This window comes from Leptonotus elevatus, chromosome 12, assembly GCF_054856555.1.
Source record: "Leptonotus elevatus isolate MCC_2025b chromosome 12, RoL_Lele_1.0, whole genome shotgun sequence".
NCBI lineage: Eukaryota > Metazoa > Chordata > Actinopteri > Syngnathiformes > Syngnathidae > Leptonotus > Leptonotus elevatus.
The window spans coordinates 14,205,183-14,233,103 of record NC_141250.1 but is presented as its reverse complement, the minus strand read 5'-3'; the positions used below and the strand labels follow the sequence as shown (position 1 = coordinate 14,233,103).

General features: G+C 38.9%; 2 protein-coding genes across 2 annotated transcripts; one reads left to right on the top strand and one right to left on the bottom strand.

Moving 5' to 3' along the window:
- The first annotated feature begins 22 nt into the window (after positions 1–22).
- Positions 23–22,548, top strand: dars1 (aspartyl-tRNA synthetase 1). Its single transcript, XM_086091559.1, has 18 exons — positions 23–166; positions 2,687–2,798; positions 4,509–4,538; positions 4,754–4,811; positions 6,651–6,743; positions 8,630–8,732; positions 11,420–11,522; positions 12,521–12,601; positions 14,281–14,340; positions 17,597–17,708; positions 18,761–18,895; positions 19,960–20,107; positions 20,535–20,681; positions 20,796–20,838; positions 20,946–21,026; positions 21,141–21,252; positions 21,809–21,880; positions 22,115–22,548. Exons 1-18 carry the CDS (start codon positions 144–146, stop codon positions 22,204–22,206), a joined length of 1,605 nt encoding a protein of 534 aa, XP_085947685.1. The 5' UTR covers positions 23–143; the 3' UTR covers positions 22,207–22,548.
- Positions 22,029–27,686, bottom strand: LOC147164684 (protein lifeguard 3-like). Its single transcript, XM_086091560.1, has 11 exons — positions 27,437–27,686; positions 27,268–27,335; positions 27,130–27,194; positions 26,983–27,036; positions 25,411–25,461; positions 25,302–25,341; positions 25,154–25,191; positions 24,972–25,059; positions 24,565–24,660; positions 24,384–24,437; positions 22,029–22,974 (listed from the first exon to the last, which is right to left on the bottom strand). The coding sequence occupies exons 1-11, from the start codon at positions 27,684–27,686 to the stop codon at positions 22,825–22,827; spliced, it is 954 nt and encodes a 317-aa protein (XP_085947686.1). The 3' UTR covers positions 22,029–22,824.
- Positions 27,687–27,921: the final 235 nt, after the last annotated feature.

The window sequence follows — 27,921 nt, the reverse complement described above, 5'->3', positions numbered from 1 at the left end:
GGATTAAAAAAGCGATCGGCATTTAGTGTCCCCTCAAAATAAATCCCCTCTTCCGGTTTCCGGGCATGCTGTAACAGCTGACGCGCTGCACGCCTGTCTCTGTCTTCTGCAGTTCAACACGTTCTCTAAGAATATAACTCGTCATGACTAAAGAGGGCGTTCAGGGGTAAGAAACGTGTCTTATGTTAATAATGTTTAAGTCCTGTTACCGTACAAATACTGACTTGAAACATGGCACAGGCAAGGCTAAAATTTAGCGTTAGCTTGATGGCATTGCCTGTACATGCATTGTATTGCATCATCTGTCAATAGAAGACAAGGAAAGTATTCCCACAATGTCTCCTGGTGTCATTGCTTGTATTAAGTAACCAGAATTAGATGTTTAAGTAACTGTTGTACATGTTAAACCTAGATGAGAAGTGACCATTGCTTACAGTATTTCAAAATTTAGATGTAGTCTGATTTGATTGAGGAGTCTCAGCCAAACCTTGTTATTGCATACATCATTTCACCTCCTTATTTGTAGATGCAAGGGATTATTGTCATGTTTATTGATTAGTCATCTGTTCCGAGGAATTTCGTTGTTTTTTTACAACATATCCTTGTTTTTCGTTTGAGCTAACATCAAGAGTATGTGTGCACAGCATACGCGCTTAGTGTTGATGGAATAAACGTTATAAACCCAAATTTAAATCCAATGAAATAAAGATGACAAACCAGCGCCCGTTCTTAATTTATGTTGGCATTGTCTGATACATTGCTGACAAAATTGGCCCCAGGAAAGGCCCAGTCTTTGTTATTACACATTTTGGAGTTATTATCAGCAAATATGTGTTTATATTATTTAAAAACGAAGTAGCGACCCTTGTGAGGAATAAGCTGCTTGCAAAGTTCTGTTTTCAAAGCTGCTATGCAAAACCCAACCTGTATGGACATGATCATCAACATTCCTCAGCTGTTCTCAATTACTTAGTTTTGCCTCTGCTCATGAGCCGTGCTGTACTTAAATAAGTGAGAGGGTTTGCTTAATAAAGTTTAAAAACTCATTACATAGTATTTGTTTATGCATAGTGTACTGCTTATCCTGCCCCCCGATCATCTGGAGGCCATCCCAGCTGACTTTGGGCAAGAGGCAGAATACACTCTCAACTCTTGTGCAGTATTGACAATCAATTATGGGCAATTTAGAGTCTCTATTTAATCTGAAATGGATGTTGTTTTAATTTGGGAAGAAGATTTGAGTCAATCCATTATTGGTTCTATCTCGTGTGCTTTAAGATTTCAGCTAACAGTGAAACTTTGAAAAGATGATAAATTCTGCCCTAGCTTTTTGTCTCAATCATATTAATAAAGTTAAAAAAAAAACACTTAAACATAACTTTTTTTTCTTGTATCTTGGTGTACTTTGGCTGATTAAATGCAACAATGACCTTTTGTTTCATGTGCGCATGCACCACTTGGTTATGTGTGCCCATTTAGTATTTTATCAATTTATTGCTCTCTTTAAGGGATCAGAATTTCTGCAACAGCAGAAGGAAGGCGTGTTTGATAAACGTTATTATCGTGACAATTGTGCACAACTGTTTCACTTTTATAAGGTGACCTAATGTAAATGTTCTGTTTGTGTAACAACCTTTCATCAGTGTTCTTTGCCATGAGATAATACAAGGTTTGTGAAAAGCTGCGCCACTGAATAATTGCTAATTAAAATTACGTGGTTAATCCAGTTTAACTAAGTCAACAGGTTTACACCCTTTGTTTTTGATTTGTGATTAATTCCACAACCCAATTTTACCAACTCATTTTATAGAGTAACTGAACATACTGTGTATCGTGGTACTGTATATTGTTATTGGGATAAAAAGGGGCTATTTTTCTACCCAGCACCAGTGCCTACTGCTAATAGTAGTCCCCAACCGTTTTTTGGAGCATTTACAAAAGACAAAGAATGTTATTATAAATTCAGTTTATTTTTAAGGCTTTATAGCTATGTATAGTCAAACTTTGGTCCTTGTTATTTCCTGTGACTAAACAGCTCCCTTCCTTTAGGTCAGGACACCCGGACTGGGGAAGCACTTATTTGTCCACCTGCGCTTTTAACTTTAAGAAAAGTTAATGCAAAACTAATTTAGAGAAGTGCAAAGTTCATTGTGTTTATGATTATATAGTTTATTGCGTCTTCGTTTCAATCCCCTGAAGCACTTTAGCTTTCTGTGCTAGCATCTGGTAGCTAGTATGAGGTAACCATTAGACACTTTTGGGAAAGGTTTTGCTTTCTCAGTTGTGTTGGTACCTTAAAGGTTGACCACGTTTTTGATTGGGTGATTAGGACAGTTGGAAATACTAGACGGGTTAATTGTACCTTCCGCGTTGTTTGTTCTGTCTGTCACTATGTTAAAATAATAATCTCACATAGCACAATAATGAACCGAGGTACGGTAATTAATTTGAGCACACTGGTCCTTAGTATCTCTTCGCCCAGCCATATACATACATCCATTCAACAAAACCTTTGAATGAACATCTTTCACCACAGACTGTCTTCTTTTTTTCGTCCGTAAGAATGGCATTAAAGGTTACAAGCGGGACGTGACGATAGCGGCGAACAACTTCCTCTGGCCTACAGGAGAAATAGAAGGTGGAAGTCGACATCAATGTTTATGTTGTGTATGTCTTCCTGTCCCAGGGCGGCGGCGGCGCCCGAGGAGGACCCTCAGGCCCAGTCAAAGAAAGCCCAGAAGAAACAGCAGAAGGAAGCAGAGAAAGCTGCAAAAAAGGCTGAGAAACAGGCTAAGCTGGTCAGTAGTGTTTTTTTTTTTTTTTGCTGTCACACATCCGTTGCCTCTTCTCACAGCTGGTAAGACTGTGTCGTGCCTTCTTGATGGGCATTGTGGTTCCAGCATGGTTGTTATTCAGCGAGGGGGGGGGGGCACTGCTCCCCATTGTTCAAGTATTCCTGCCATTTTTGCTTTGTTTACGTCTGCCCAAACAAAGTGTTATTTTCCTCTATGCTGAGAGCACGACATGTTGGCTCCCACTCAACACGAAACAGTCCGATAATTCTGGACAATAAAGTGTTATCCACGTCTCCTGTAATTGTATTGCCAAAATTTTCAAAATGTAGAAACGTATGTATTATATGTTTACTAGAACTAATCAGAGCTCTTTCAAATGTGGATAAAAAGACTTTATGTAATATATAATCCCAGTCTATCCAAGTTTTATGTCTGCAAAATACACAGAATCTTTGACGTACTGTATACACATAGGGCTGGACTGGGCATCGGGCATAATGGACAGATGCCTGGTGGGCCGGCGTCTTCAGGGACCGATGTGATGCAATTAGTTACATTTTTAAATCATTTTATACAATTCATTCATTTAAAAATAATTTTTGTTTGTTATTACTCTATTTTTTTTTATCGTCAACCATGTGATTTGATGATCAAATAAAAGTTTGGTGATTCCCATGCCGTCAACTAAAACAGGCATTTCCATTCACCAATACCCATTTGCATAGGAAATGAAAGTCTAGCCCGACCAAGACTCCATATGAACGCACACACTGAGGCACATTAGCCCTCAAGTCGGCGAAGATGTGGAGAATATCTGTCTACTTCTGCTGTTTCCATTACAAAGCAATATCTCCCACTGCCATTCTTCATTGTCTGTGATTTGTTGGCGCAATATGAAGAAGAGCTGTGTGTTACAGATATCTCAGTTTTGACCTGCAGCTGGAGCTCCGAATTATCATTTGTATTTGTATTATCATTTGTCAATTTCACCTTTCAATTTGTGACATATTGGGAGTTTTATGTATTTTGTGTGTACGTCATCCCATACTGGCTATATGTAATTAAACTAGGGGTGTCAGACGAATCCCATTTTTAATCGTAATTAATTGCATGACTTCAATAGTAAACGATTAATCGCAAATTCGGTTTTAAATGTACAATAAAATAGTTTTCTTGTTAACATGAAAGTGGATTTTTTTTTTAATTAATAGAAATATGGTTGCATTATTTAATCATTGATACAGTAATTTCATAATAATTCATAAAACTGAGTTAAATAAAAAGATGTAATGTACTGTAAAAAACGAGTGTTAGATTTCTCTTGAGGTCATTTTTCTGCCACTAGATGGCATAATTACATTTGTAAGACGTCGGTGACAGCTCGGTGCATTTTTCTTTTCATATTCAGAGCTATCTAATCTTTAACTTGAAGTAACTTGTGAACTTCTGCACATTTTTAAAATTGTAAAATACAACTTGACCCCAGTTTCCACAAATATATGCATTATTGTTAAATTTATTATTGCTAAATTTTGACGTGGACGTGTCTGCTGCATTGCGACTGGAATTCTCCCAGTACAGGCTTTTCAAGTAAGGGGCGGTCATTAATCGCGCATTAAAAAAATGAGTGCCATTAAAGGACCTTAAAATTAACTAAAAATTTCCGCAATCATTTTGACACCCTAAATTAAACGCATCCTTTTTGTGTTTCAGGCTGGTGATCAGAAAAGCGAAGAGGAAGATGTAAGTATCTGGACAATTTACTTGCTTTAGGTTGACTGACTCACTTGTAGATTCACACCTTAGCAACGCTTCTTGTGTAAAACGGCCACATTGGCACACCACACCTGCCAGTTCTCCGAATCTGTAGATAAAACATCGTCATATCTTATCTCGCTTTTGTACAGCCAAACTGGCGCTTGTAAAACGAAAGTGGTTTTTGTTCTTTAAATTTTCAGGACTTCGCCAAGGATCGTTATGGTGTGATGGCAATGGTCCAGTCCCAACAAAAACTGGGTTAGTTTGGCAGCTCTTTCTACACCGAAACACCCATCAACACTTCTGGTGATAGCGGTTACCATAGACTTATCAAATTCTACACTCACAAATTTTTATTTTTTATTTTTTTTAATATACAAAGTACACACAGACTTGTTTGGAATAACATTCCTTTGTTAGCAAATTTACAGACAGAAGTGAGTGACAGGGTAGTCATCATTGATCCCCTTATAACAAATGTGTAAATAAATAAAAATGGCTGTGTACGTGTGATTAAAAAATTGGCCTGTGTTTAATACCCCTGACTGGTATAAGCACTCACTGCTGAGTTGCCAAGAGCAAGGCACCCACTTCCCCTCAGGAATTAAATGTAGATATAAAATTCCATGTACCGGTATGCACATTCATGGCAAAACACTCATTTTGTTTGTTTCTACGTCTCCCAGTTATCTATTTTATTTAAAAATGAAAAAGTGTGCACGTCAAAGTCATTATGTCATTAAAATGGCCTTCTAAAAGTGCCATTTTTCCTTTCTCAGGTTAGACCGTGAAATTGTGGGCCCCTCAAAATGATCCATGATGTTATGACATATAAAGAATGTCTCATAGCACAAACATCTTGTTGTTTTAGTGATGAATAACGCACCGCAATAATGATTACTATCGTGACAAATCGTTTATTCTAAGCTCGCCATGCGACGCCAGTGCTTTCGTTGATGATGAACTCATGCGAGCAGTCAGACCTGTCCAGGTCCAACCGTACGGACACGTTCCAGCTCCTGTGGCTGTAAACAAAGTGGGTCCTTGCTCACCTGCATGAAGAGCCTGGGGATGGGGACGGAGGGCGGAAGGCTTTCATGTGGGTTGACGCAGAGTTCTCAGCCTAAGTGGCAAGCCGGCGTTTTCTGACGCTGCCTCCTTGTCTGCCGTGTGCTGATAATGACGAAACATGCCTTCAAGTACAGAAGCGTATTGCATTCACTTGGAGAGAAAAAAAACCTCCTGTTTTTGTGACTAATTTTTTGGGGGAGCTGTTTTTTTAAATTTTTAAATTTTCAGTTTTTTTTCCGTCCCAAAAAATTTCAGAAAAACAGGCTAAAAAAATTCTGAAAAACAGGGAAAATAATTATTTTAAAAAAACAGATTTTTTTTTCTCAAAAAACAGGGGGAAAAACTTATTAATATATATTTTTTTACCTTGTTGCAGACTCGCTAACAGCGGAAGCGGACACTTTCCCGCATACCTCCATATGCAATAAGATGGTCATGTTTACTTACTGGCTCTCGATAAAGGAATTAACGTGTATACTGTATTGTGGTTTGTTCTCTAATCTCTGAGGGAAAACCCCTTTAAAAAAATATTCAGAAAAATAAAAAATATATATTATTTTATAAAACGGAAAAATTACTCAAAAAAACAGGAAAACAAATTATTCAGAAAAACAGGAAATATGTATTTTTTTTAAACAGAAAAAAATACTAAAAGAATAAACAGGGAAAAAAATATTCAATAAAACAGAAAAAAAATTACTCAAAAAAACAATGCTCCCCCAAAAATTTGTCAGAAAAACAGGACTTTTTTTCAAGTGAATGCAATACGCTTCTGTATTTAAGTGACACACTTGAGGCCAATTTGTCACAAAAAAAAGGCAGTCAGGCGGCGTTCACTTGGCACCGCTGTAATTTCAAAATGTTATTATTTACTTGTCTACACAAACTCATGCATACTGTTTTTCCCTGCTTTTTGAGAATATCCAAGGTCAAACTGAGGTTGGGTGTGGGATTCTGTACCCTGAGTAGTGAAAATGGATTCCCAAAAGCCCTTTCTGAAGTAATTCAACTTGTGTGTGTTTGCAGACAGGACTTTGGTGCTGATCAAAGACGTTACTCCTGAGAGGGCTGATGAGTCGATCTGGTTGCGTGCCCGGGTTCACACCAGCAGGGCCAAAGGTGAGATCTTCATTTTAAGATTATTTTATTTGTTTTTAAAATCTTTAAATGGTCTTGCACCACTTTACCAACTGGAGGTTCTGAGAACAAAGCGAAGGCTCAGAAGGGATTGAGCTTTTCCGTTGCCAATCCCTCTTTTTGGAATGACCTCCCACTCAGCATTAAACAAGCCTCATCACCATTTATTTTTAAAACTCGTGTTAAAATACATTTTTATTGTTTGGCTCTTGACTCAGTATGAGACTTGGCATTGTTGTAGTGTTTTATTGTATTTACAATTTTTCTGTTATCGTTTTTACTGTCTTTGTTTTTATCTGTCTAATATTTATTTAATGTGCAGCACTTTGTATGGAATAAAGTTGGGGCTAGGTATCGATTCTAATTTCGTCAATCGATTTGATTTCGATTCACAAGAGTTCAGTTCGATTCGATTTTTCCCGTTTTTTTCCAGATTCACTTCAGTTAATTCCGATATTGATTAATTATGGATATGGAACATACATTTTTCTTAAATATTAAGGACATGATAAAAACTCCACAAACATTACATTCCAAATAAAATTTTGCGGAATCAGTAAATGGTTAAATGAAATGATTTAGTTTATTGTATTAATGAAAGTAACGCGTGTTAAGTGTGTTACACAAACATTAAGATCAGCAAAGATGAGATGAAAATGTTTTCATAATTCAAATTCAATCATTGTAAATACAAATAAATTAAAAAATCTGAATTGTCTTTAAGTGCAATAAATCAGGTCTTTCATAAATGTAAGAAAATACTTTTAAATTCAAGAAAATAGTCAATTTCAAGAAAACCGTAAGATACAAAAAACAACTACAATACAGCCTTTAAAATTATATTTTTTTCTGGAAAAAAGAGATATTAAAATAATCGATTCATGGTTTTATGAATCGATATCAGGCTCGAAAAGGAAAAATCAATTTAATATTGATTATTCGATTTTCTAAACCCAGCACTAAATAAAGTTGAGTTGAGTAGGGTCTTAATTGGTAAAACAAGAGGTAACGTTTCGTCCAAATCCTGAATTTCTTCTGGCCCCAAGGGAACAAAATGTAAACATTTCCTGTATAATTGACAGTTATGTGATCGAGATGGAAAAATCTGATAGCAAAAGTAAATTTTAGAGAATGCTGAAAGAAGCATTGAAAGAGGTGACTGTGCTTCCTGAATGGTCTTGTGTGAAATGCTGCACAATCTTTCCTTTTTCTTCCCCATGACTTATTTTGACTCATGTTTCGTAGTTTTAGAATAGCACTTGGTGGCATCCAATCATCCGTCAGGTTTGACAGGCTATTACTGTTCATGGTGCCAAAAATGAGATTGAAATGATGACCTTTTAGTCATTTCCTTTCAAGATAGCTTCCGGAGTCAAGGGTCTCTTCCCAACGCTCATGTCCTCCATCGTTCTCGTCATTGTAAGGATGTCCGTGTGAACACAATAACATCCTGATTCAGTCTGCTAGGATGAGGTGTGTCTGTTGCGGTGGGATTATGACTTTACTGTTATCACAAACGGCCGCCTCTTGGTCACAGGCAGCAAACATCAAAGTGCCTGGGTGGTCTGGCGGTCTTCTTCCCCAGGAGGTTGCTTGCTAAATTGTTTGCTCTCCTAATAGGTGTGTGTTTGTTAGGAAGGTAGCAATCTCCCATTCTTCGCTCACTATTCTTCAAAGACAATGTTCCATTCACACTTTACCTGTAGATGACGAAACCGATTCAATTGGGGACTGTGTTACTCCCAAAGTCATACATCACCTTTTGACTGGCCAAGTCTACATTGTTTAAGGATGAACACGGCAGCCTTATAACGGCCATCAATCTTTGCATTCTGGCATTATCACTTGTTTTGTGTTTTTGTCTTTAGGGAAACAGTGTTTCTTGGTGCTGCGCCAACAGCAGTTCAACGTGCAGGCACTGGTCGCGGTGGGAGATCGTGCCAGCAAGCAGATGGTCAAGTTTGCAGCAAAGTGAGTACAGAGACTACATTTCCTGTTAGAGTGGCGCAAAACAATGGTGGGAAAATCCTGGCCACTAATTGTCCGCCGATCCATTTTCACACATTCTCAGAGAGGCGTGGGCCGAAGAAATCAATCATTTTTCACTTGACCACAAAAGCTGCCTGTTAACAGGGTAGGATATGGCAGCGTTTTAATAGAGTGGTTCCTGTTGAGATGGCAGATACAGCAACGTGGTACTTAAGAGACGAAATGCATGAGAGCCAAGCATCATTCGTCATGTTAGCAGCTACCGGGGGTAGCCTGATAGTTTGTCTTATGTTTACATGAGGAATTCATGAACTAGTGGTACTTTAAAACACACACACTTTTTAATATATTGTGATGAACCAGTGATTACAAACGTTTGAATTTGTTTCATTGAAAACAATTCATATCGTCACTGTCAAAGCAGGATTAATTACTGCCCCCCCCCCCAGTTTATTAACTCATTTACTGCCATTGACGGCTAAAAACGTCAAAAATTCATTTGAGCCATTTCTATTAGTTTAACATTTTATCCCTTCTTTTGTTAAAAAGAGTATGAAAAGCTAGATTTTTTTATTGTACATTTAGAATAGATAGTAGTGATTTTGGAAATGCGAGTATTCTACTGCACAGCAGAAAATATGCAAAAACGTGATTTAAGAGAGCTCTCTCCGCTGCACTGATGACTCAAATGTACATTCATTTAAGTGATGAGAATTGATTAAATTTCACACGTCTAAAAGATATCCCATCCTGAGCATGTTTCGGTTAAGTGGATGCTTAAGTTCAAATATCTATCAGCTTTGACTTTTCTTTTTTCTTTTTCTCTTTGGGCAGACACAACTATGCGTGACATGTCAGGATCCCCTGACCTTGCTGTAGTTCCTCTTACATGACCTGTCCATGCAATCATTTTGTGATACAGCTTCAGTTTCATTTCATACACTCATTTGACACTTCAGAGAAATAACTGTGAATCTTTTTTTAATACACCATACTACAAACACTTGTATTGGGATTGAGTTCATAGTCAAAAGCACAGTAATATATCAGGGGTTGCGCTTGATCCCTTAGTTCCTCCTTAATCTTAATTAAAGTCTTAATTCTTCTTCATCTTACCAAGACAATTCTATTCTTCCTCTGCTTGCTTCTGCATCATTGTGCTTGGTCAGTTAAGTATTGTGCAATACCTTGCCACAATCAATATGATAACAGAATTGCCAGGACAGCACATTTTTGCTTGAGAAAAACTCAGCTAAACCCAATCACTTCTAGCAATTGTGGTCCAAATGTTAATCATCTAAACCTTAAAAAACAGGTGCGACGATCAATCCCGTTGCTTTGCAAAGTTTGGTTTTGATGACTGACAACATAAGACTCTGGATTACAAGTAAATCCTGTCCTTGTTGAGGCCAGTGATGATATTACTGGCGAATCTTCATTTAGTAGATTGGATTTACACAGTTTAATTAGATGGTCATCAGGCTCTGCAGGCGCACCGCCACTCAAGCACGTAAGTAGTGGTGAATGCTATCGGAAAGGTCTTGGGGGGGAAAAAAATATGTATGTAATCGGAGGTAATTCCTACTCTCTAGCTTGTTTGAAATTGATGTTTACCTTATGTGTTCTGAACTATACTATCAGCCTCTGGGCCCTTAAGCAAAAGTCATTAATGTGGGATTTATTTATCTACTAGGCAGCAAGAAGCTATGGGTAGCAGCTGTTCTGGGGCCAAAAGGGACACTAGCGCATCAGCATTCTGTCCCTCATTACTGTTATGGAACGAAGAGGAGTGAAGGATTAAAATGCAACCCCCTCAACCCCCCCTCCCCCTTCCCTGGTCTTGAACTGCTTGACCTCCTGTGCTGTTCATCATGACAAAGCTTTAGTTTCCTGGATAGGCAGACGGCGCCTTGTTCTGGAAATTTCATAGAAAGTGTCCGGTGCTCCAGCCGGATTCATATGATTTACACATTTATATGAGTCAAATGTGCCTCCTTTTAAACGTTTTCAATTGGATTCCACTCAAAGACACACAAATTATGATCTTATTTGTGACTCTAGTTAGTCTGGGTTCCATGGTAGCTGGATCGATCTTTGACCATAGTTTTCTTGACTTACTCTCTTTTGACTAGTGTTCCAACAGGTCTGAAAATAATTTGTTTGATCAACAAAGTACAAAAGGAATGTTCAGGAAATCTGCATGTACGGACATCTTTGAATTATTTTTTTTCCCACATCACTGCAGTAGCTCCTCTGTAAGATAGCGGGCTTCCTAACCGGAGGGAGGGTCACAGTTTGACAATATTGTGATGTCTGTACACAAAAAAACTTTAAGAAATAATGAGTATGAAGATAGAAATCAATTTTGGACGATAATCTTGGTATAGTATTGTTTTTTTCTCCCCCTGGCCTTATGACGTGTGGAAACTGGAAACAATGAAGCAATCTTTGCTCTGCTGTAACCTTTTAATTTGTGCCTAATATAAGCGCCTATACGTTCTTTCAGAAATGGTCTCAGCCCCCGCAATCTCTTGAAAAGCCATAACGCGCCGTGGCAAATGCATGTCAAACAAAAGTTCCGCTTAAGTAGGAAAAACATTTTTTTCATGCACTGATCCTCCCACACCGACTGTTATTTAATCTTAATTGTCTCACTTTTCCTCCACCAGCATCAGCAAGGAAAGCATTGTCGACGTAGAGGCATCAGTGAGAAAAGTGGACCAAAAGATCGAAAGCTGTTCCCAGCAGGATGTGGAGCTTCATATTGAGCGGGTAGACTCTTTGGCAATCTATAATTGTCTACCAGTGGTGCTCATTGCTATAGGTTAATAGCCTAATTCTAAAAAATGTGCTAATGCCTACACCAGTGGTGCTTGGAGGTACTAAACTCTACCAGTTTCCTATGCACATTCACCAAACTCTTTATTGAAAAAAATTATAATTCAAGACATGGGTATAGGGTTTACTGGTGAATAAAATGAACAGGGAGAGTAGCCTTTTTCATTCAATCTGGCTCTCTTCACCTTGAATTCAGAAAGTGTCTTGCATTCCCCATCCCCAAGCAGCTTGAGTGTTTCTTTAGTTTTTCTAGATAGCGAGATGCCAGACTAGAATTGCTCAACTTGGCATTGTGAATCATGCCGTTAGGATGCTGACGCCATCCCTCAACTATATTTATAGAGTGAAAAAAAACAAAAAAAAACACTCAAAACCGCAGAGGCACCAGTACTGAACCCTGTGGATCACCATATGCTCTGTTTTACTTGAGAGTTAATATTGCACACATTCTTACATATTCAACTGTCATACACATTAAGGCAGTGTTCCCCAAACATATTGAGCCAAGGCACTCATTTACATTAGAACAGTCTCCAAACACACCACCAAACAAAACTGTCGCAAAAGTTTTGAATACTGAAATAATGGTGTTCTTGTCTAAATTTCCTTACAGATCGACACACCCATTGTAAAATCTGGGACCATTTAATTGAAATCAAAGTTGATATACTCAATGGAAGCCCATCCTATTCTGTTGTATAAATAAGCATGTTTATCGTACCTTCTGCCATCCGATGGAAGAGCATTTAATTGTTCTGCCTTCCACTATATATGCTGGCATAGTAATGAGCAAAGATAGACAACGAAAACTGACTCGAGACGGTAACTAAGCAAAGCTCTGGAAAATGTTGCATCAAGTGCCTGTCTGTTAATTTATGTTTGTTCTTGAACTTTCATGTGATATTGTTATTTCTTCTTCTTTTCCCCCCCAGATTTTTGTCATCAGCCAGGCAGAGGCCCGTCTCCCCCTCCAGTTGGAGGATGCTGTTAGGCCTGAAGGAGAGGGGGATGAGGTGAGAAGATGAAAGGCTGCAGAGACAGCTTAAGGGATTTTAAAACCTCTCTTCTGACTATTCCTTAAATCTGGAGAACCACTTTGTTGTTTGAGTGTGCTTTCATAGCTGTATGTACAGTATGCCCATATATGGGGTTTATCTGCTTAAGTTCTGGTGATGCCTTTAAGAACATAATTTATTTTTTAGGCATTCATTAGTGGAAGTGAATTGATCTGATACATTGTTAAAAACATTTCAACCTTAATTTGTCTTAATCTGTTGAATAAGGTTTTATGTTCCCGCTCCCATCCAGAATATGTGATTTCAAAGAAAGTGTAGCCTTGTAAAGCACATAGAATTCTAATTAGGGTGTTTTGTGCGCTAATGCCGAATCATTAGACGCTTTTACACTTGCAGAAATGAATACCATTTGAATTTCTCTTTGTAGATTACATCTGCTTGTCGGTCGCATGTGGCAGTGAAAATTAGAATAATGATAATTGTGTTCACTGCACATTTCTGTGGTTGACAGCATTCAGAATAAGAATAATTTATAATGTAATGTGTTCTATACTTGTCGCTGTCCATCAGGAGTTCACAGTTGGTCAAAGCAAAGTTTAAAAAGCATTTGCATTATTTGTATTGAGGTCGCTGTGATGCTGGTGGAAACTATGCATGCAACAGCAGTTAAGTTTCCATCGTGGTCTTAACTGCAGCTTTGCCAGGTTTACACTTGCGGATACTTTTGAGAATGGTATAAAGTTAACAAACATCAACTTGTGCCAACATTCTGGGCTGTTATTTGCAAAGAATAAGAAATCTCTGCTCTCTTTTTTTCTTTAAATGCGGTATTCCTGACAATTTATAGCCCATAGTAGAAAAAGTCGTAACTCTGTTGGTTGCATTCATAAAAAGAAATTAAATTAGACAATCCAGAATTAAATGCCGTTTTCATCTACAGTTGATTGAGGTTGCACAATTATAGATGCTATAAATCAGTCTTTTCCCATATCCACTCTCATAATTTAATTTCTGATACCATGAAAATTAAATGCCTTGTGGCAGCCGAGGGCTCTTTTTTTTGTGTGTTTGGCTACTAGGCCAACGTCTGCAGCTGCAGCAGCATCCCAGGTGTTTTCTGCTGGGATGTAAGATGCCAGTTGCACGCTTGAAAGGCGCAAATGCTGTCCTGGGAGACGAAAGACCTTAACAGTCTGTCTACCCGCCTCTCTAACCCTTTGTCCCCCTGTGCTGGGCTGTTGGGAGCAGGATGTAGCTACACAGGCTATTAGCGCAAAGCCCTGCGGGTCCTCTGAGGAAGCCCGACATGCATGACCCTGGAAGCTGTGGTTCCTCCTGTGATGAAAAATTTACTCTTTCATTTGTGTTTTTTTGCTACCGTATTTCCACAGTTCCAGGTGTCTTTTGTTTCATTAGGCTGTCACATGGAACAAAACCTGTGCTTTGCAAACAAATGTGGAGTTTATGGTGTGTGTGTTTAGGGGGGGGAATCAAAGGTGGACAACTTTTGTCTCCAGCTAAGATTTTAAAATATATGATTTTCACGACCAGTATTACTTTTTTGCAAACGCCTCCATACATCTTTGGCCACTGGCAAAATTAAACGGATGCAGCGGAACACTGTTTGATATTTAATCAAATAAAATGGCTTTTGTTTTCTGTTTGTCTTCCTACAGGAAGGCAGAGCTACTGTCAACCAGGACACCAGACTGGACAACAGAGTGATTGATCTCAGAGTAAGTTGTTGCCTAGTGTCATCTCCTATGGAGAGACATAATAGATCCATCTGAGGTTTTCTGTTTTCTTAATCACGACTCATTCCTTAGCAATCTTTTAGTTGTTTAAAAAGAAGTATCATTGTATCTGTGATATTAATGCGAATCTTGCTTCATGTAGTTGACCTTATTCAATATGGGTAGTATACATGATATATTTTTGTATTGGTAGTTTTTTAAATCAGTAAATCGGTGATGCCAGTAACGTGTTGCTCCAAAATGTGCATGTTTTCCAGTAACCGGTGAGTGTATTAAGGAGGTGAAGAATCGGATCACGTCACAGGTGTTATGTGATAGAAGAGTATCTGCTAGGATGAAGGGGGGAGTTATTAAGACAGTGGTGAGGATTAGATGTACGGATTAGAGACAGTGGCACTGAAGAAACGACAGGAAGCATCGTGGCGAACTGAAGATGTTGGGGTTTTCTTTAGCAGTCACCAGGATGGATAGGATTAGAAATAAGATCATCACAGGGACAGCCAAGGTTAGATGTTTTGGGGGGAAAAAGTTCAGAACAGACTTGGATGGTTTGGACACGTCCAGAGGAGAGATAGTGAGTATATTGGTAAAAGGGTGACGAGGATGGAGCTGCCGGGAAAGCGAGTGAGAGGAAGACCTCAAAGAAGGTTGATGGATGTCGTGAGAGGAAGACACGAGGGCAGCTGGTCTTAGGATAAGGATGCAGAAGATAGGCTTTGATGGAAAAGGATGACACGCTGTGGCGACGCGTTAACAATCCAAAAGGAAAAGAAGTACAATAACTAAAGTTACTTTTAAAAGCAAACAATCAGCAACTGCTTTCGGAAAAATGTAAGCCTTTTTTGATTCCGTTTCGTTTTATATAGTTCATTCCACTTTGCTTTTCTGACAATAGATAAAATGATGGTAATACTGCTTTAAATAAAAAACAGCCTCTTTTGCATACGCATATGCATATGCATACATTGCAAATCACTCCGAAGTCATACGTATAATTTGTGATTTAATGTGTTGATTCTGTACAACTGTGTGGGAGGAAATCTTGAACTTAGGTGAGCAACTGCAGATACCAACCTGAAATGTTTTGATCTGTCCCTCCTACACACACGCGCGCGCGCGCACACACACAATGCAGGAAGGCGCTCACACCACAGCCCCAAGTACTACGTCTCACAAGAACACCTGTTCATGCAACACTCTGTTCTTTTAAGTCCGTGGACACATCAGGGTCCAGTGAAGCTATAAAGTGGTTCTCACACTTGCAGATAGACTCTCCAAAAGGGAACCATAAAACATTTGCTAAAGACGATCCTTAAACACAATGTGCTTTCTTTTAGAGCACAGTAGAAAAGGGTTACTTGATTTAATTTAGATTGTGCAAATTAGGTGCACTAAGCTGCTGTTCTGTTGTTGAGTAGACAAGTCTGTGGTCATTCTTCCAACCATTACATTGACATTGTTTATGTGAAAGAGATCTCCCAGTCTTTTAGTTACCATAAAACTAAATATTGTTTATTCCCTTATTTTTTGCATTTACTCTAAATAGCACAGCCTTATCATCATATATAATTCATTACACTAATGTAGCAGAGCCCAGCACATCTAACATCCCAGAATCCATTTATTCAGTTTGAAATAACGGCTAGATGAGTGACTCAAAAGAAGGGAAGCGTGTGCGCGCCCAGACAAATGTTTTTCACGCGTAGTGAAACTCGTCTGTGGTAAATTGCCGCCGCAGCACAGATTGTCCCGTCTGGTTCAAGTACGTTTTGTGACGCTCTGAACTGTAGTGAAGCTGAGAAAAACTGTCAGTTGTTAGCTGATTCTCTATGGTAACAACCTTCACACCCACTCACTAGAGGTGTACTTGAGACAGGAAGTGACTTTCTGTCTGTCCTGCTCAGGACAGTTTTTGGTTTGTCTATTGAATGTTTATATAAGTTCAGTTCAATAGGTTAAAGAGTATCTCAATTAATACTATTTTTCTCTCATTTTCAATATTTATTTCTTCAACAACCAACCTACGTTTGCGTTATATGCAATTCGATTGTACTATATAAAATAAACTGCAATTCTGGAAATAATATGACCCTTATTATAATTTAGACCTAATACTGTAGAGTTGTTAACTATTGAAGTTGATGTGTCTTTTGATAGTTAAAGATCCCTTTGGCCAAATATCTGGACATAATTGGGGTGGCATGGCTCATCTATAAGAACTTGGGCTTTAAAACTGGTCAGGGTTCAAGTCTCACACTGTTGGTAACTAGTCATTGGAGAGATGCTCGTACGTGTCCCGTTGAAGTGTCCTGGAGCAAAGCAGTCAGATCCTTAGATACATAAATAAAAAAAAATAAAAATAAAGGAGAAAGGTCAAGTCTCTGAATATCAGTTAAGTAATTGAACAATAGACAGTCAAAGAAGCCCAACAATTATTTCATCAGACCCCTTGCATGTGCCGAATTTTGAGTGTGAACATAAAAATCTGGCTGTAAATGCAAGGTATGCACCGATATGAAAACTCAATTATTTCTCTAATTATATGATTCAGCGTAAATGACCAATAGGGTGAGGTGTTGATACATGTGGTCTTTTATGCTAATAGTGTTTGTTGCATTTGTACGTATGTGATGTTGATTGCTTGCATTCATGTATGCAGCTATCCCTTGATCCAAGATACATTTGTCCCAAGAAAGGCAAATAATAAAGAGAACCTTTGAACTTTATAAGCACCAGTATAATACATGATCACATTTCCATCCTTTCACCTGTCATTCGCACAGAGAGGGCTTAGGCGGTTGCCAAGGGCAAGAAGAGACAAAAAAAGACTCTTTTTTTTTTTTTTTCAAATGCAAGTATAATAGACCACTCACTGAAAGGTCATTGAGCCTGTTTAATATCTGGAGTTAAAAGCCAGTAAAGTTGTTGATTCATGTATGGAAACAAGTAATCGTAGGGCGGTTTTCAGTTACATTTTGATGGGTTCTGTCTAACTGTCACAGCTTGGGGGATTTCACTATACATACATATATATATATATATATACACCCCCCCCCCCACACACACACACACACACTCCCACACACACACACCCACACACACACACCTGCTGTTTTACTCCCATACTAAAGTTTCTGTCACCCCCATATAGCCTGTTAATTTATTTCAGGTTTCACAATTTTTTTTTCCCATTGCTAACTGATTTCATTCCTGTAACGTTTTCTTGTGTCTCTCAAAGACAACCACCAGCCAGGCCATCTTTCGCCTGCAGTCAGGAGTGTGCCAACTTTTCAGAGATACCCTCACTAAAAAGGGCTTTGTGGAGATTCAGACACCGAAAATCATATCAGGTACACACACACGCGCGCACATGCACAGTGGGGTTGGATCTCCTGGGAAATCTGAGATGTTTCAATAACAGTACACTTTCTGTATCACTGCCCATATGTGAAATGTAAGTCATTGCCTTACTGAAAACTGTAAAGTGAGTTTTCTTGTATGAGGTGTACATTTTCTTTGCCTCAACTTGAAAAGTGGATCCCTGAACAGTTGACCAACTTGTTTTAATGACAAACTGAATGAGAGAAACCACAATATAATCTGCCTGCGTAAATGAACCCCAACGTATTTTTACATTATGGTGTTAGTTGGACAAGGGCAACTTTGCTTAAATGTTCTCCATACAGGCTTCCTACTTATTTAAAGAAATATCCCGCCAAGTGCACGTCTTAACGGCTTAAATCAATAATTGATAGATATCTAGATACTTTATTTTCTAGTAAACATGTCTTATAGTAACTGCATAGTAACTGTTCTGCCACTATAGTTTTTTTTTTATAAGGATGGCAGATTTGTGACATTCAATAATTATGCATGTTGTTAAGGACCAAACTGGATATTCTTTGAATATCTAAAGTCCCTAATTCATGGTAATGAATTGAAGCTTCTGAGTTTGTTTACGCAACACGGTGTAGTTATGCAACACTTTCACTTCTTCCTTGCCTCAACAGCCAATGAAATTGACTTTGCTCCGCGCCTCGCAATTCAAACGTGGCACTCTTTATTAGAGCGGCAACTGTAAATCCACACGATGTACTTGTTGCAAAAACCACACCTTCCTGTTTGCCAACACCCTTGACACGTAACAACTGTTTGCGACATTAAGCGGGCACTTTTATGGACATGCAAATAGCAGACAAAACCCTAACCATCTGCGTCAAATGAAGCTGTAGATGTTATGAATTTTAAGTCTGATTTCTCTGCTGTGATATTTGCTTTGAATGTGGGTATCTTTCCAGAAACAAATTATTCAGATTGTAAAGTATTTGCCCAAAATTTCAAATCAGCATCTAGATGAATATAAACCTTTTATAAATAAAAACGTTTTTTATTCCAACTCCAGCTGCCAGTGAGGGTGGAGCCAACGTCTTCACTGTGTCTTATTTTAAGACCAGCGCCTACCTGGCCCAGTCTCCCCAGCTGTACAAGCAGATGTGCATCTGTGCTGACTTTGACAAGGTCTTCTGTGTGGGTCCAGGTAAAAACACGTTCCCAAAATTACAAGATTGTGATGAACCGCACAATATTAACGGACACAACTTTGCAGTCAGATTCTGTCAATTCCATTTATACGAGGGAGCTTCTCTAGCTGGATCGTGTAACTGTTCTTTAGTTATTCTCAACTTGATGTGTTATGAAGCATTCAAGGTAGATATTACACCACCGGGATGGGACAGCCTCGCTTTGTTTTTTTTTCCTGTCAGCTCACAAGAGAAATCAAAGGACTTAAGGTCATCACTGCATCTAAGGCTTGAATACATTTTACCGCGGTTGCCGTAGTTACAGCGGGCCCATTTGGGATCAGCACTCTGGCAGTGGACTCGTGTAGTGTAGTCCACTGAGGAACAATTTCATGTAAACATAGCATAGGTCTTGGGCAGAGAGAGAGGAGCAGAAGTCATGCTTGTATGAGTTCTTATTCAGGGGTCGGATGGGTGCAACTTTGTAGATTCTAGACTGAAGTGGTCTACAAAAGCAGGGTGAAATGTATGGAACAGTACTATTTATAAACTGACTTGGCTGATTTGCAAACTCTGTTGGTGGTCCATAACACTGTTTCCATCTGACCTAGAGAGACGCACACATTTAGAAAAAATATTGTTGATGCCGCTTTCAAGGCATGTATTGATGCAGCTTTTTATTAGCCTCACACCTATGTGAGGTGCATAAATGATTAGCCATTCTCTTGATGGCCGACATCAATTAGCGGCTAATTATGTTTGGCAGCTAATTATTACTATGTTATGGTCACAGCCGTGTCAGTCATCATAAAGTTACCTGTCAGTCATGAGTAGTAAACAAGATGAAGATTTTTACATTGTGCTTCTCAATCACATATGAAAACAGTAGCCTGTTTCTGAAGATACTTTTGCTTACGCCAGGCTAAGTTACAGTAGCTCATCATTTTTAATGCTGTCAGACTGAGTTTAAAAAGCCGGTTGGAATCGTGACCCCCCTTAATTGCTTTTTCTTTAAAAAAAAAAATTTAAACCAGGAATGTTTTAAACTGTTGTTGTGACTCTAAATTGTCATTCTTGTCAGTTTTCAGAGCAGAGGACTCCAACACCCATCGTCATCTCACTGAGTTTGTGGGTCTGGATATTGAGATGGCTTTCAATTACCATTACCACGAGGTCATTGACTCCATCACTGACACCATGGTCCAGATCTTTAAAGGGCTGAGAGATAAGTAAGTGTTACTGCCGTACTGTTCTGATGGCTTGAAATTTTAATCGAATTGAGGCCCGCGTCAAACCTATTTTGGTGTATTATTATCACACTGAATGGTTAGGAGATACATGCCCACAATATTTTGCTTCTGTTACACAACATCGATCTTGACAAGCTCCTGGTATGGAAAATTCAGATATTATATTTCCTGACAAAACTATTTCGCCAGTTTAGATAATGGGCTGTCAGGCATTTTGTCAGCTTTGTGGAAAACAGCTGAACGGTCAATGAGATGATGTTCCGTGTTGTTTCAGTGCCTCCTAGTGGTGGCATTCGGTAGTAGCTAAACAAAATTACCTCTTCAACTCTAGGTCTGCTTGGTCATGATGAATTAATGGAGGGGTGAACAATTATTGGGTTGCAATAGATGTTGTCTATTTTATCAGCTTCCAGACTGAGATCCAGACTGTAAACAAGCAGTTCCCCAGCGAGCCTTTCAAGTTTTTGGAGCCCACTCTGAGATTGGAGTACAAGGAGGGATTGGCCATGCTGCGTGAGGCCGGGGTCGAGATGGGCGATGAGGAAGATCTGAGGTCAGAAATTATCACATGCAGATGAAAGCCAAAAAATCCCAACTACAGAAGCTGTACAAAAATATTTCCATATGTTAGAATAAACTGGATACTTATAAATTCACATTTTTGTAGCACGCCGAATGAAAAGTTGCTTGGCCGCCTTGTCAAGGAAAAGGTAAGTCCAAATGTGGTCAGTGTGCATCCTACCTGTTACCCCGAGTCAACTCGGATAGGCTATCACTTATCGTCATTCCACCTGTAAATCTTTTTCTCACCCTCCAGTATGATACCGATTTCTATGTTCTGGACAAGTACCCACTGGCTGTGAGACCTTTCTATACCATGCCTGATCCCAACAACCCTGTAAGTGTCTTACAAAATCAAACAGACATGTTGTTGTTCATCTGTCACTGTGTGAAATCAGCAGTAATATTGCAACCCACATATCATTTTGTATTTTTATATTCTTGATCCCAGAAAAATTCCAACTCCTATGACATGTTCATGCGTGGAGAGGAAATCTTGTCTGGAGCTCAGAGAATCCACGACACGCAGCTGCTGACCGAACGGGCCGTGTATCACCAGATTGGTAAGGATTAGGGGGTCACAATATGGCCCGCCGAGTAATTACATGATCAAGAGTTGTAATATTAATTTTGCACACAAAAAATTATCCTAAATTGGTAATTAATTTTGTATGAATTAATCTAATCAAGTAAATAAGTAGTGTAAATAAAAACAAAAAATAAATATATAAAATATATATTTTTGCAATTACAGTTAAATTTAGTAATAAAACAAATTAAAGAGTAACTAAATATTTTATTAAAGAATGAACACATTTACATACACATTTTAAATACAGTTTCCACCCCCCTCCCAACTTCATCTACAAATTACCTGGCCCATCTGTCTGTTTTGAGCATCTAATGTGGCCTTTGAGCACAAATGTTTTTCAACCACTCAACATATGTTGAGGGACCAAAGACAAACACTGTTGAGGTTTGTCGCCCTCTGCAGGAGACAATAAAAAAAAATCCACAAGAAAATGAATGAATCATTGGAGCCACCATGCTTTGTGAATGTGAATAAAATATGGAAAATAGTTATGTGACCTTCTGTTTTGATTTGTTTTAAAATTACAGATCTGGAGAAGATCAAGTCATACATCGATTCCTTCCGCTATGGCGCCCCCCCACATGGTGGTGGAGGCATTGGTAAGAAATACTGTACATATATACATTTATATATGTTAATGGTTCTGTATGCGACTCGCCCCAAAAATAGACTTTGTACGTAGCAATTTTGTTGTGCATATTTTTTATTCTGTTCATTTGTTGAACAATCTGCCGTGTGCTGCTACAACACTCAAATTTCTCCTCCGGTGGACATTAAAATATTTTTTATCAAATTACAGTATATAGGTGTAACTTTAGTATAATTCCTTACAGGCCTGGAGAGAGTCTGCATGCTGTACCTGGGGCTCCACAACATTCGCCAGACCTCCATGTTTCCCCGTGACCCCAAACGCCTGACGCCTTGAAATTGTCGAGCCGTCTTTTTATTTCCAGACTACAAGTCACATAACGCTGATGGGGATCTACTAATTCATAATGCTGATTTATTGGGTTAGTGCCACTCTTAAAGACACTAACATGGGATTAATTTCTACTATGGGAGATTGTTGTCAGTGCAACAGGAGAGAGCAGTCAGATGGTTAACATCTCTTTTTAAGAAGATAACCACCAGTAGTTAACCATGACACGTTCTAACTACCTCCAACTAACCATCGTGGTCTCCTGCAATATGTCTGTAGATGAGCGTTTTTTAAAATCAAATTAAAAGAACAAACAATGGCTCATAAAAATATTTTTCAAAGCATAAAGCTTAGTCTGTATTCATTTCTTTCTCTTATAATTTCCCCACACTAAATTGGGGATGGTATATTATCGTAACGTTTTTTTTTTAAACAAATTCCGCTACCCTTCTTCATATATTACAGAAATAATCCCAAATGCTCAAGTGTTGGTGGCAAAACAGCAAGGACATCATTTAAAACATTTAATACAGCTGAGTACGGAACAACTTTATAATAGCTAATTAACACCGGGCAATGTTAGTCCAAACTCCCAAGAGGACGTTTTGAGCTCTCTCCAAGAGCTCACTCAGTAGCCGAACCACTGATTTGGAGGATGAAGAGGAAAATGTGAACAATGTCAATGTAGAGGGACAGTGCTCCGTAAATGTACTCTTCTGGGCTTAACGCCATTTCGCGGTTTCCGATGAGAAGCTGCGTGTTGTATACTAAAAACTAAAAGGGAGGAAATAAAATTGATTTTAGTTATCCTAAAAGACGAAGCCTCCGCTTGGTCTCAGCATAGAACACAGATTAAAGACCCTGTAAAGTGAATTCAGAACTTTGTTTCGAAATAGATTGTACATTTTTGAAGATAATTGCTAAAACGTGCAGTAACTGGAAACGATGTAGTTCTCAATTGCGGAGTTGTAGCTCTGAATGTTAAATAAGTTTTTCACAGATTCAGTTTGCTCTTATATTTTGGGTGTGGCTAGAATTGTCCCTCCCCCGACATATTACCCTTTATTTTATGCAATTGTGATGTGCAGTTAACTAACTAGCTATGCCTACACCATGACAATGAATATTCTCCTCAGATAGTCTGCTGCCGTGGCCTCTTTAGAGTGCCTCATTGTAGGCTGTGAATGCACAACGTGTGAGGAGAGGTAAGGTATTTTTATTTTATTTTTTTTAATGCGACTTGACAGCATGTGTGGACAGGGTTTTTGTGCTGGCAAATACAGTATATTCTCGCCGCTGGAGGTTTTAAGCAGATATTTTTGCAGATCAAGCATTACATGTAAAACTTAATGACTCCATTTTCTCAGGACTAGTAGTCGTATTTGAGAGTTGAGCAGCTTCCAAGAGCATAGTAGAATTGATTATTTTTTTACGGATTTGAAATACTTTAATTTATATATAAATATGTATTATTAGGGGTGTCAGGCCAATAAATGTTTTAATTGTAATTAATCGCATGACTTCAATAGTTAACTCATGATTAATTGCAAATTTTACAGCTGTTCTAAATGTACAATAAAATTAATTGTATTAAAAGTTTTCATACTGTTAACATAAAAGTGGAAAAATGTTAAATAGAAATATGACTGCATCTAATAGTCATTGATACAGTAATTTCATAATTCATAAAATTGAGCTAAAGTGAAATTGATAAATAATAAATAAATAATATGATATTGATTTGTGTTGCCACTAGATGGCATAATTGCATTTGTAAAACGATGACAGCTCAGTGCATTTTCCTTTTCATATTAAGAGCGAGCAAATATATATGTTATTATTAAATTTATTACTGCTAAATTTTTATGTGGACGTCTGCTGCGTTGCGATTGCGAATTCCCCTAGGACAGGATTTCCAAGTAAGGGGCGGTCATTAATTGTGCGTTAAGAACATTAGTGGCGTTAAAGGAACTTTAAATTAACGCACTAATTTTGACACCCCTCATATACATATACATATATATATATATATATATATATATATATATTATATATATTTTATAATTCGCTGACAGGGATGTAACAACGCTCTTCTCTGTGATGTCACAAATTCAGAAGACATTTGTTTTCACTTTACAGGGACTTAAGCAGTTTGCAAACCGAACGTGAATCTTGAAGCTCACCAAAGTGTAAACGATGGCTCCAATGGCAGCATAGAGCATATGAAGCCAAGGCACCTGTTCAGTGACATGGGAAAATGGCCTCTGCATGGTTAATTGGTCGCACGGTTGCACCCTGCTGAGCGAAAGCTTTCTTCTCTGAGAAACATGAGTAGACAGAATCTTGTATTAAAGAATCCCTTACGTAGTGGAAGGAGAGCACGACGGCAGTCACAGCCCCAATGATGACGAGCAAAATGGCAGCAATGCAGAGAAATCCCCCGCAGGAAGTGAAGTCGACCTGCGATAAGAAGCATTTCCAGTGGCAGCATTTGAAGGTGCATTCAAATCCGTATTATAATGAGGCATAAACCTTTCGAAGAGCGGATATGGTGTGCTCTATAGCAAAGATGTGACATGTTTTTTCATCTCTTACATCAGACAGAAAGATGAATTCACATCTTTCCCAAAAAATCTCATCAATATTTAAAAGGAACACGGTTCACAGTTGTAATGCGAGACAAAGGCGTTCTTTTACACTGACAACAAAGACTCTGTGTGACAAGCCGCATGCGGCTGAGCCACACAGGCATTCTTTTGACTTGCATCTACCTTGGTTTGAAAGCAGAAGACTGTGACAGTTACACAAACTAAGGCTGTTATTCCCATGGCAAGAAAGACTGCTTTTGTTTCGTAATAGCTGGAAAAAGATACATAGAATAGTTAAAACCAAAACATACCTCATTATAATGTGTGTATGTGTAAAAAAAAAAATGAAATAAAAATCTGCAAACCTTGAAATTGTACCAGACACATAAGACAGGGCGACGGTCTGCAGAAGGAAATTGATACAAATAAGTCATCATTGTTTTTGTTTTTGCCTATAGCTCTGTTAGACAAAAAACACGGTTTCTGATGAATAATCACCAATACAGTACTCACAAACACTCCCAGCAGCACCAGATTCCATGGAAAGCGCCTCCTAGACACAAGTTGTAATGAATGTATACAAACTCATAACCAATTGTAGCTTTTAAGGGGTGTACGATACCTTGGCTCTTTGCAGCAGATGAGAATGCAGTAAACAATAAAGTAAACCACTCTACGAAGAGGAAAAACACGGAAATTATTACTTTAAATAAGAATCTGTAAGGATGGACATTTGACTGCAATCCCTTATATGTACCATTGGGATGAATGCTAATTGTACTTTTTAAGAATTTAAGAGAATGGGATTTCTTGACAGGTGGGTAGAGACGACAAAAATTGTACTCAAGTGTAGTGTTACTTCTAAAGATTCGCCAAGTAAAAGTAAAAATTAGTCGTAAAAAAAATCACTCAAGTACAAGTAAGAAAGTATTCGCTGAAAATACTCAAGTACTGAGTAACTGCTTGAACATAAAGTCTGATTTACTTTTTAAAACCATGTCATCAGAAAGACAAAAATGCCATAATTTGCACATAATTTGATGTTTTCAAAAACATCAAATTATGTGCAAATTCTGGCATCTTCAAAAACATCAAATAAATAACTTTTTGAACTCGAACAACAGTACAAGCATGCACAATTCATTCACAAATTGTGTAACTGGCTTGATGCTGCCTCCCAGTCTGATCACCATAGGTGGCAGTTTCTTAAAGTGAAAGCAACAAGACGTCATCTTTCAGTTGACCCTTTCGGGTTCTCCCCATGCCTGCCAGTCCTAAACCAGGGCAGCATATCCTGTATATAAGCAACGTGTCCGCGGAAGTCAACCAAGCGGAGCGCTTATGTGAAAATACGGTAAATCAAATGTATAAATGTGGGGCAGGTAACGACTGTGCAGTGGGGTAGATGCCACGGACTTCCGGGTTTCACACATCAGCGTAGTTTCCGGCCACCGATGGCTGCATTACAACACTCGCACCCCAACCACGCGCTCCCGCCGATGCGCAGGGCGTCTCAACTCTCTGAAATGCTTCGGACAACTGAGACAGACACACTAGTGCACTACACACTCGCATCCGTCGAAGGTACCGTGCAACCTAAGGGCACAAAGGCGGAAGTGCAAGAACTGGGACGCGGCCCACACGTTGCAAACAGGAAACTGAAACAAAGCTGATGTGTCGGAAGTCCCGCCTCCTCCGTGGCATATACCCCATATAGCAAAGTAAGAGTAGCCTTACTTCTTCACGCATCTACTATAGTATAAAAATACTCTTAGAAGTAAAACAGTATTTCAAAAGGGTACTCAAGTAAATGTAACTCGTTACTACCCACCTCTGTTTCTTAGTTATTGCAATCCCTTCATACTAAGTCGAGCAACAATAAAAAAGTAGTTTGACGAATATGTGCAATTCTTCACATGTATGGAGTCCCACAGGGTTCAATTCTGGGGCCTCTGCTGTTTTCATTGTTTCTGCAGCCCCTGGTTTCCATCTCAACCCCTTAAGATTCACTGTTGGCTCAATAATTTAGGAAACGCAGTGTTAAGCTACTAACTAGTTGAGGATGAATCAACAGTGTTACGGCCAAATCGTCAACTCCTTTTGAACTCACTCGCCTCAATTAATAACCACTCAATTCTGATTAATTCACTTGAATACCTTTTAGTTTGAATCTCATATCAATTGTGTAACTCACAAGGATGCCCAGTAGATTCCAGGATACCTGATAACAAACATCTTGACCGGATCACTACAGAAGTGCAGATATAGAGACCACTCAGAAAGAAGACAGTTCATGCCCCCACCAGGGCCTTTGGGCGTGATGTAACGTGTCGACACTTACACAAACGTAAAGACTGCCACAACTGAAAATGTGACAGTGAGCTGGGCTGCTAAAATTAAGTACACCTGCCAAACAAGCACACACAACAGTCAGATTTTGAGATAGAATACGATAAATTTAACAAATGAGCACACCTACCTTTCTGATAAAAGCATGTCGAACAGATGTACTCTCCCACTGCGTGCTCAGAAAGCCCTCCATTTCTCCTGCAAAGTTGAGAGTAGATAGCAAGTATTAGCTTGCGCACAAAAAACAACAACAAAAACGGTGTGCTGTACTACACTCCACGATAACATTTCCTCCTAACTTGGGTTGGTTGCAGGCACTCCGGCGGACAGAGTAGGTATTGTGCCGGGCATCCCGGATGGAGCGAGTCCAGGCGCTGCCCACATGCCGGCCTGGCCCCAGTAGCCAGGAGGGCTGGCGTACATGTCGGGGCCAGGACTGTAGGATGGAGGTGGCGGGTCAACCGAACCATGCTGCAGCTGGTTGGGGTCATACTTGGGATGTTTCAGTGCATCTTCATAAGATGGAGGATTGTCTATTTTAGATGTCATGCTTGTGCCTTGACACTGTAAAATAAATTCAGAGGTTTGCTTCTATATACATATATATAAATGTTTCAGCATGATACTTGAATGTCAGATTAGTATTGGCAGTCTCAATGAGTACATGAAGGCCGGTATGGGGCCTGATACCGAAACGACACTGGCTATCTATAATCACCCATAACTAAGGTAAGCTGATCTGTTATTGTCATCAGTCACATTCATTAGCCGGATTCTTATTGTG

Bases quoted from the DNA above. Each gene is read 5' to 3' on its own strand.
- dars1 (XM_086091559.1), top strand. From the start codon at position 144: ATGACTAAAGAGGGCGTTCAGGG. The intron at 8,733-11,419 runs GTGAGTACAGAG...TTCCTCCACCAG, and splicing joins ATGGTCAAGTTTGCAGCAAA to CATCAGCAAGGAAAGCATTG. The intron at 20,682-20,795 runs GTCAGAAATTAT...ACATTTTTGTAG, and splicing joins GGCGATGAGGAAGATCTGAG to CACGCCGAATGAAAAGTTGC.
- LOC147164684 (XM_086091560.1), bottom strand. From the start codon at position 27,686: ATGACATCTAAAATAGACAATCCTCCATCTTATGAAGATGCACTGAAA. The intron at 25,342-25,410 runs GTATCGTACACC...ACTTGTGTCTAG, and splicing joins ATCTGCTGCAAAGAGCCAAG to GAGGCGCTTTCCATGGAATC. The intron at 25,060-25,153 runs GTTTGCAGATTT...ATCTTTTTCCAG, and splicing joins GTGTCTGGTACAATTTCAAG to CTATTACGAAACAAAAGCAG.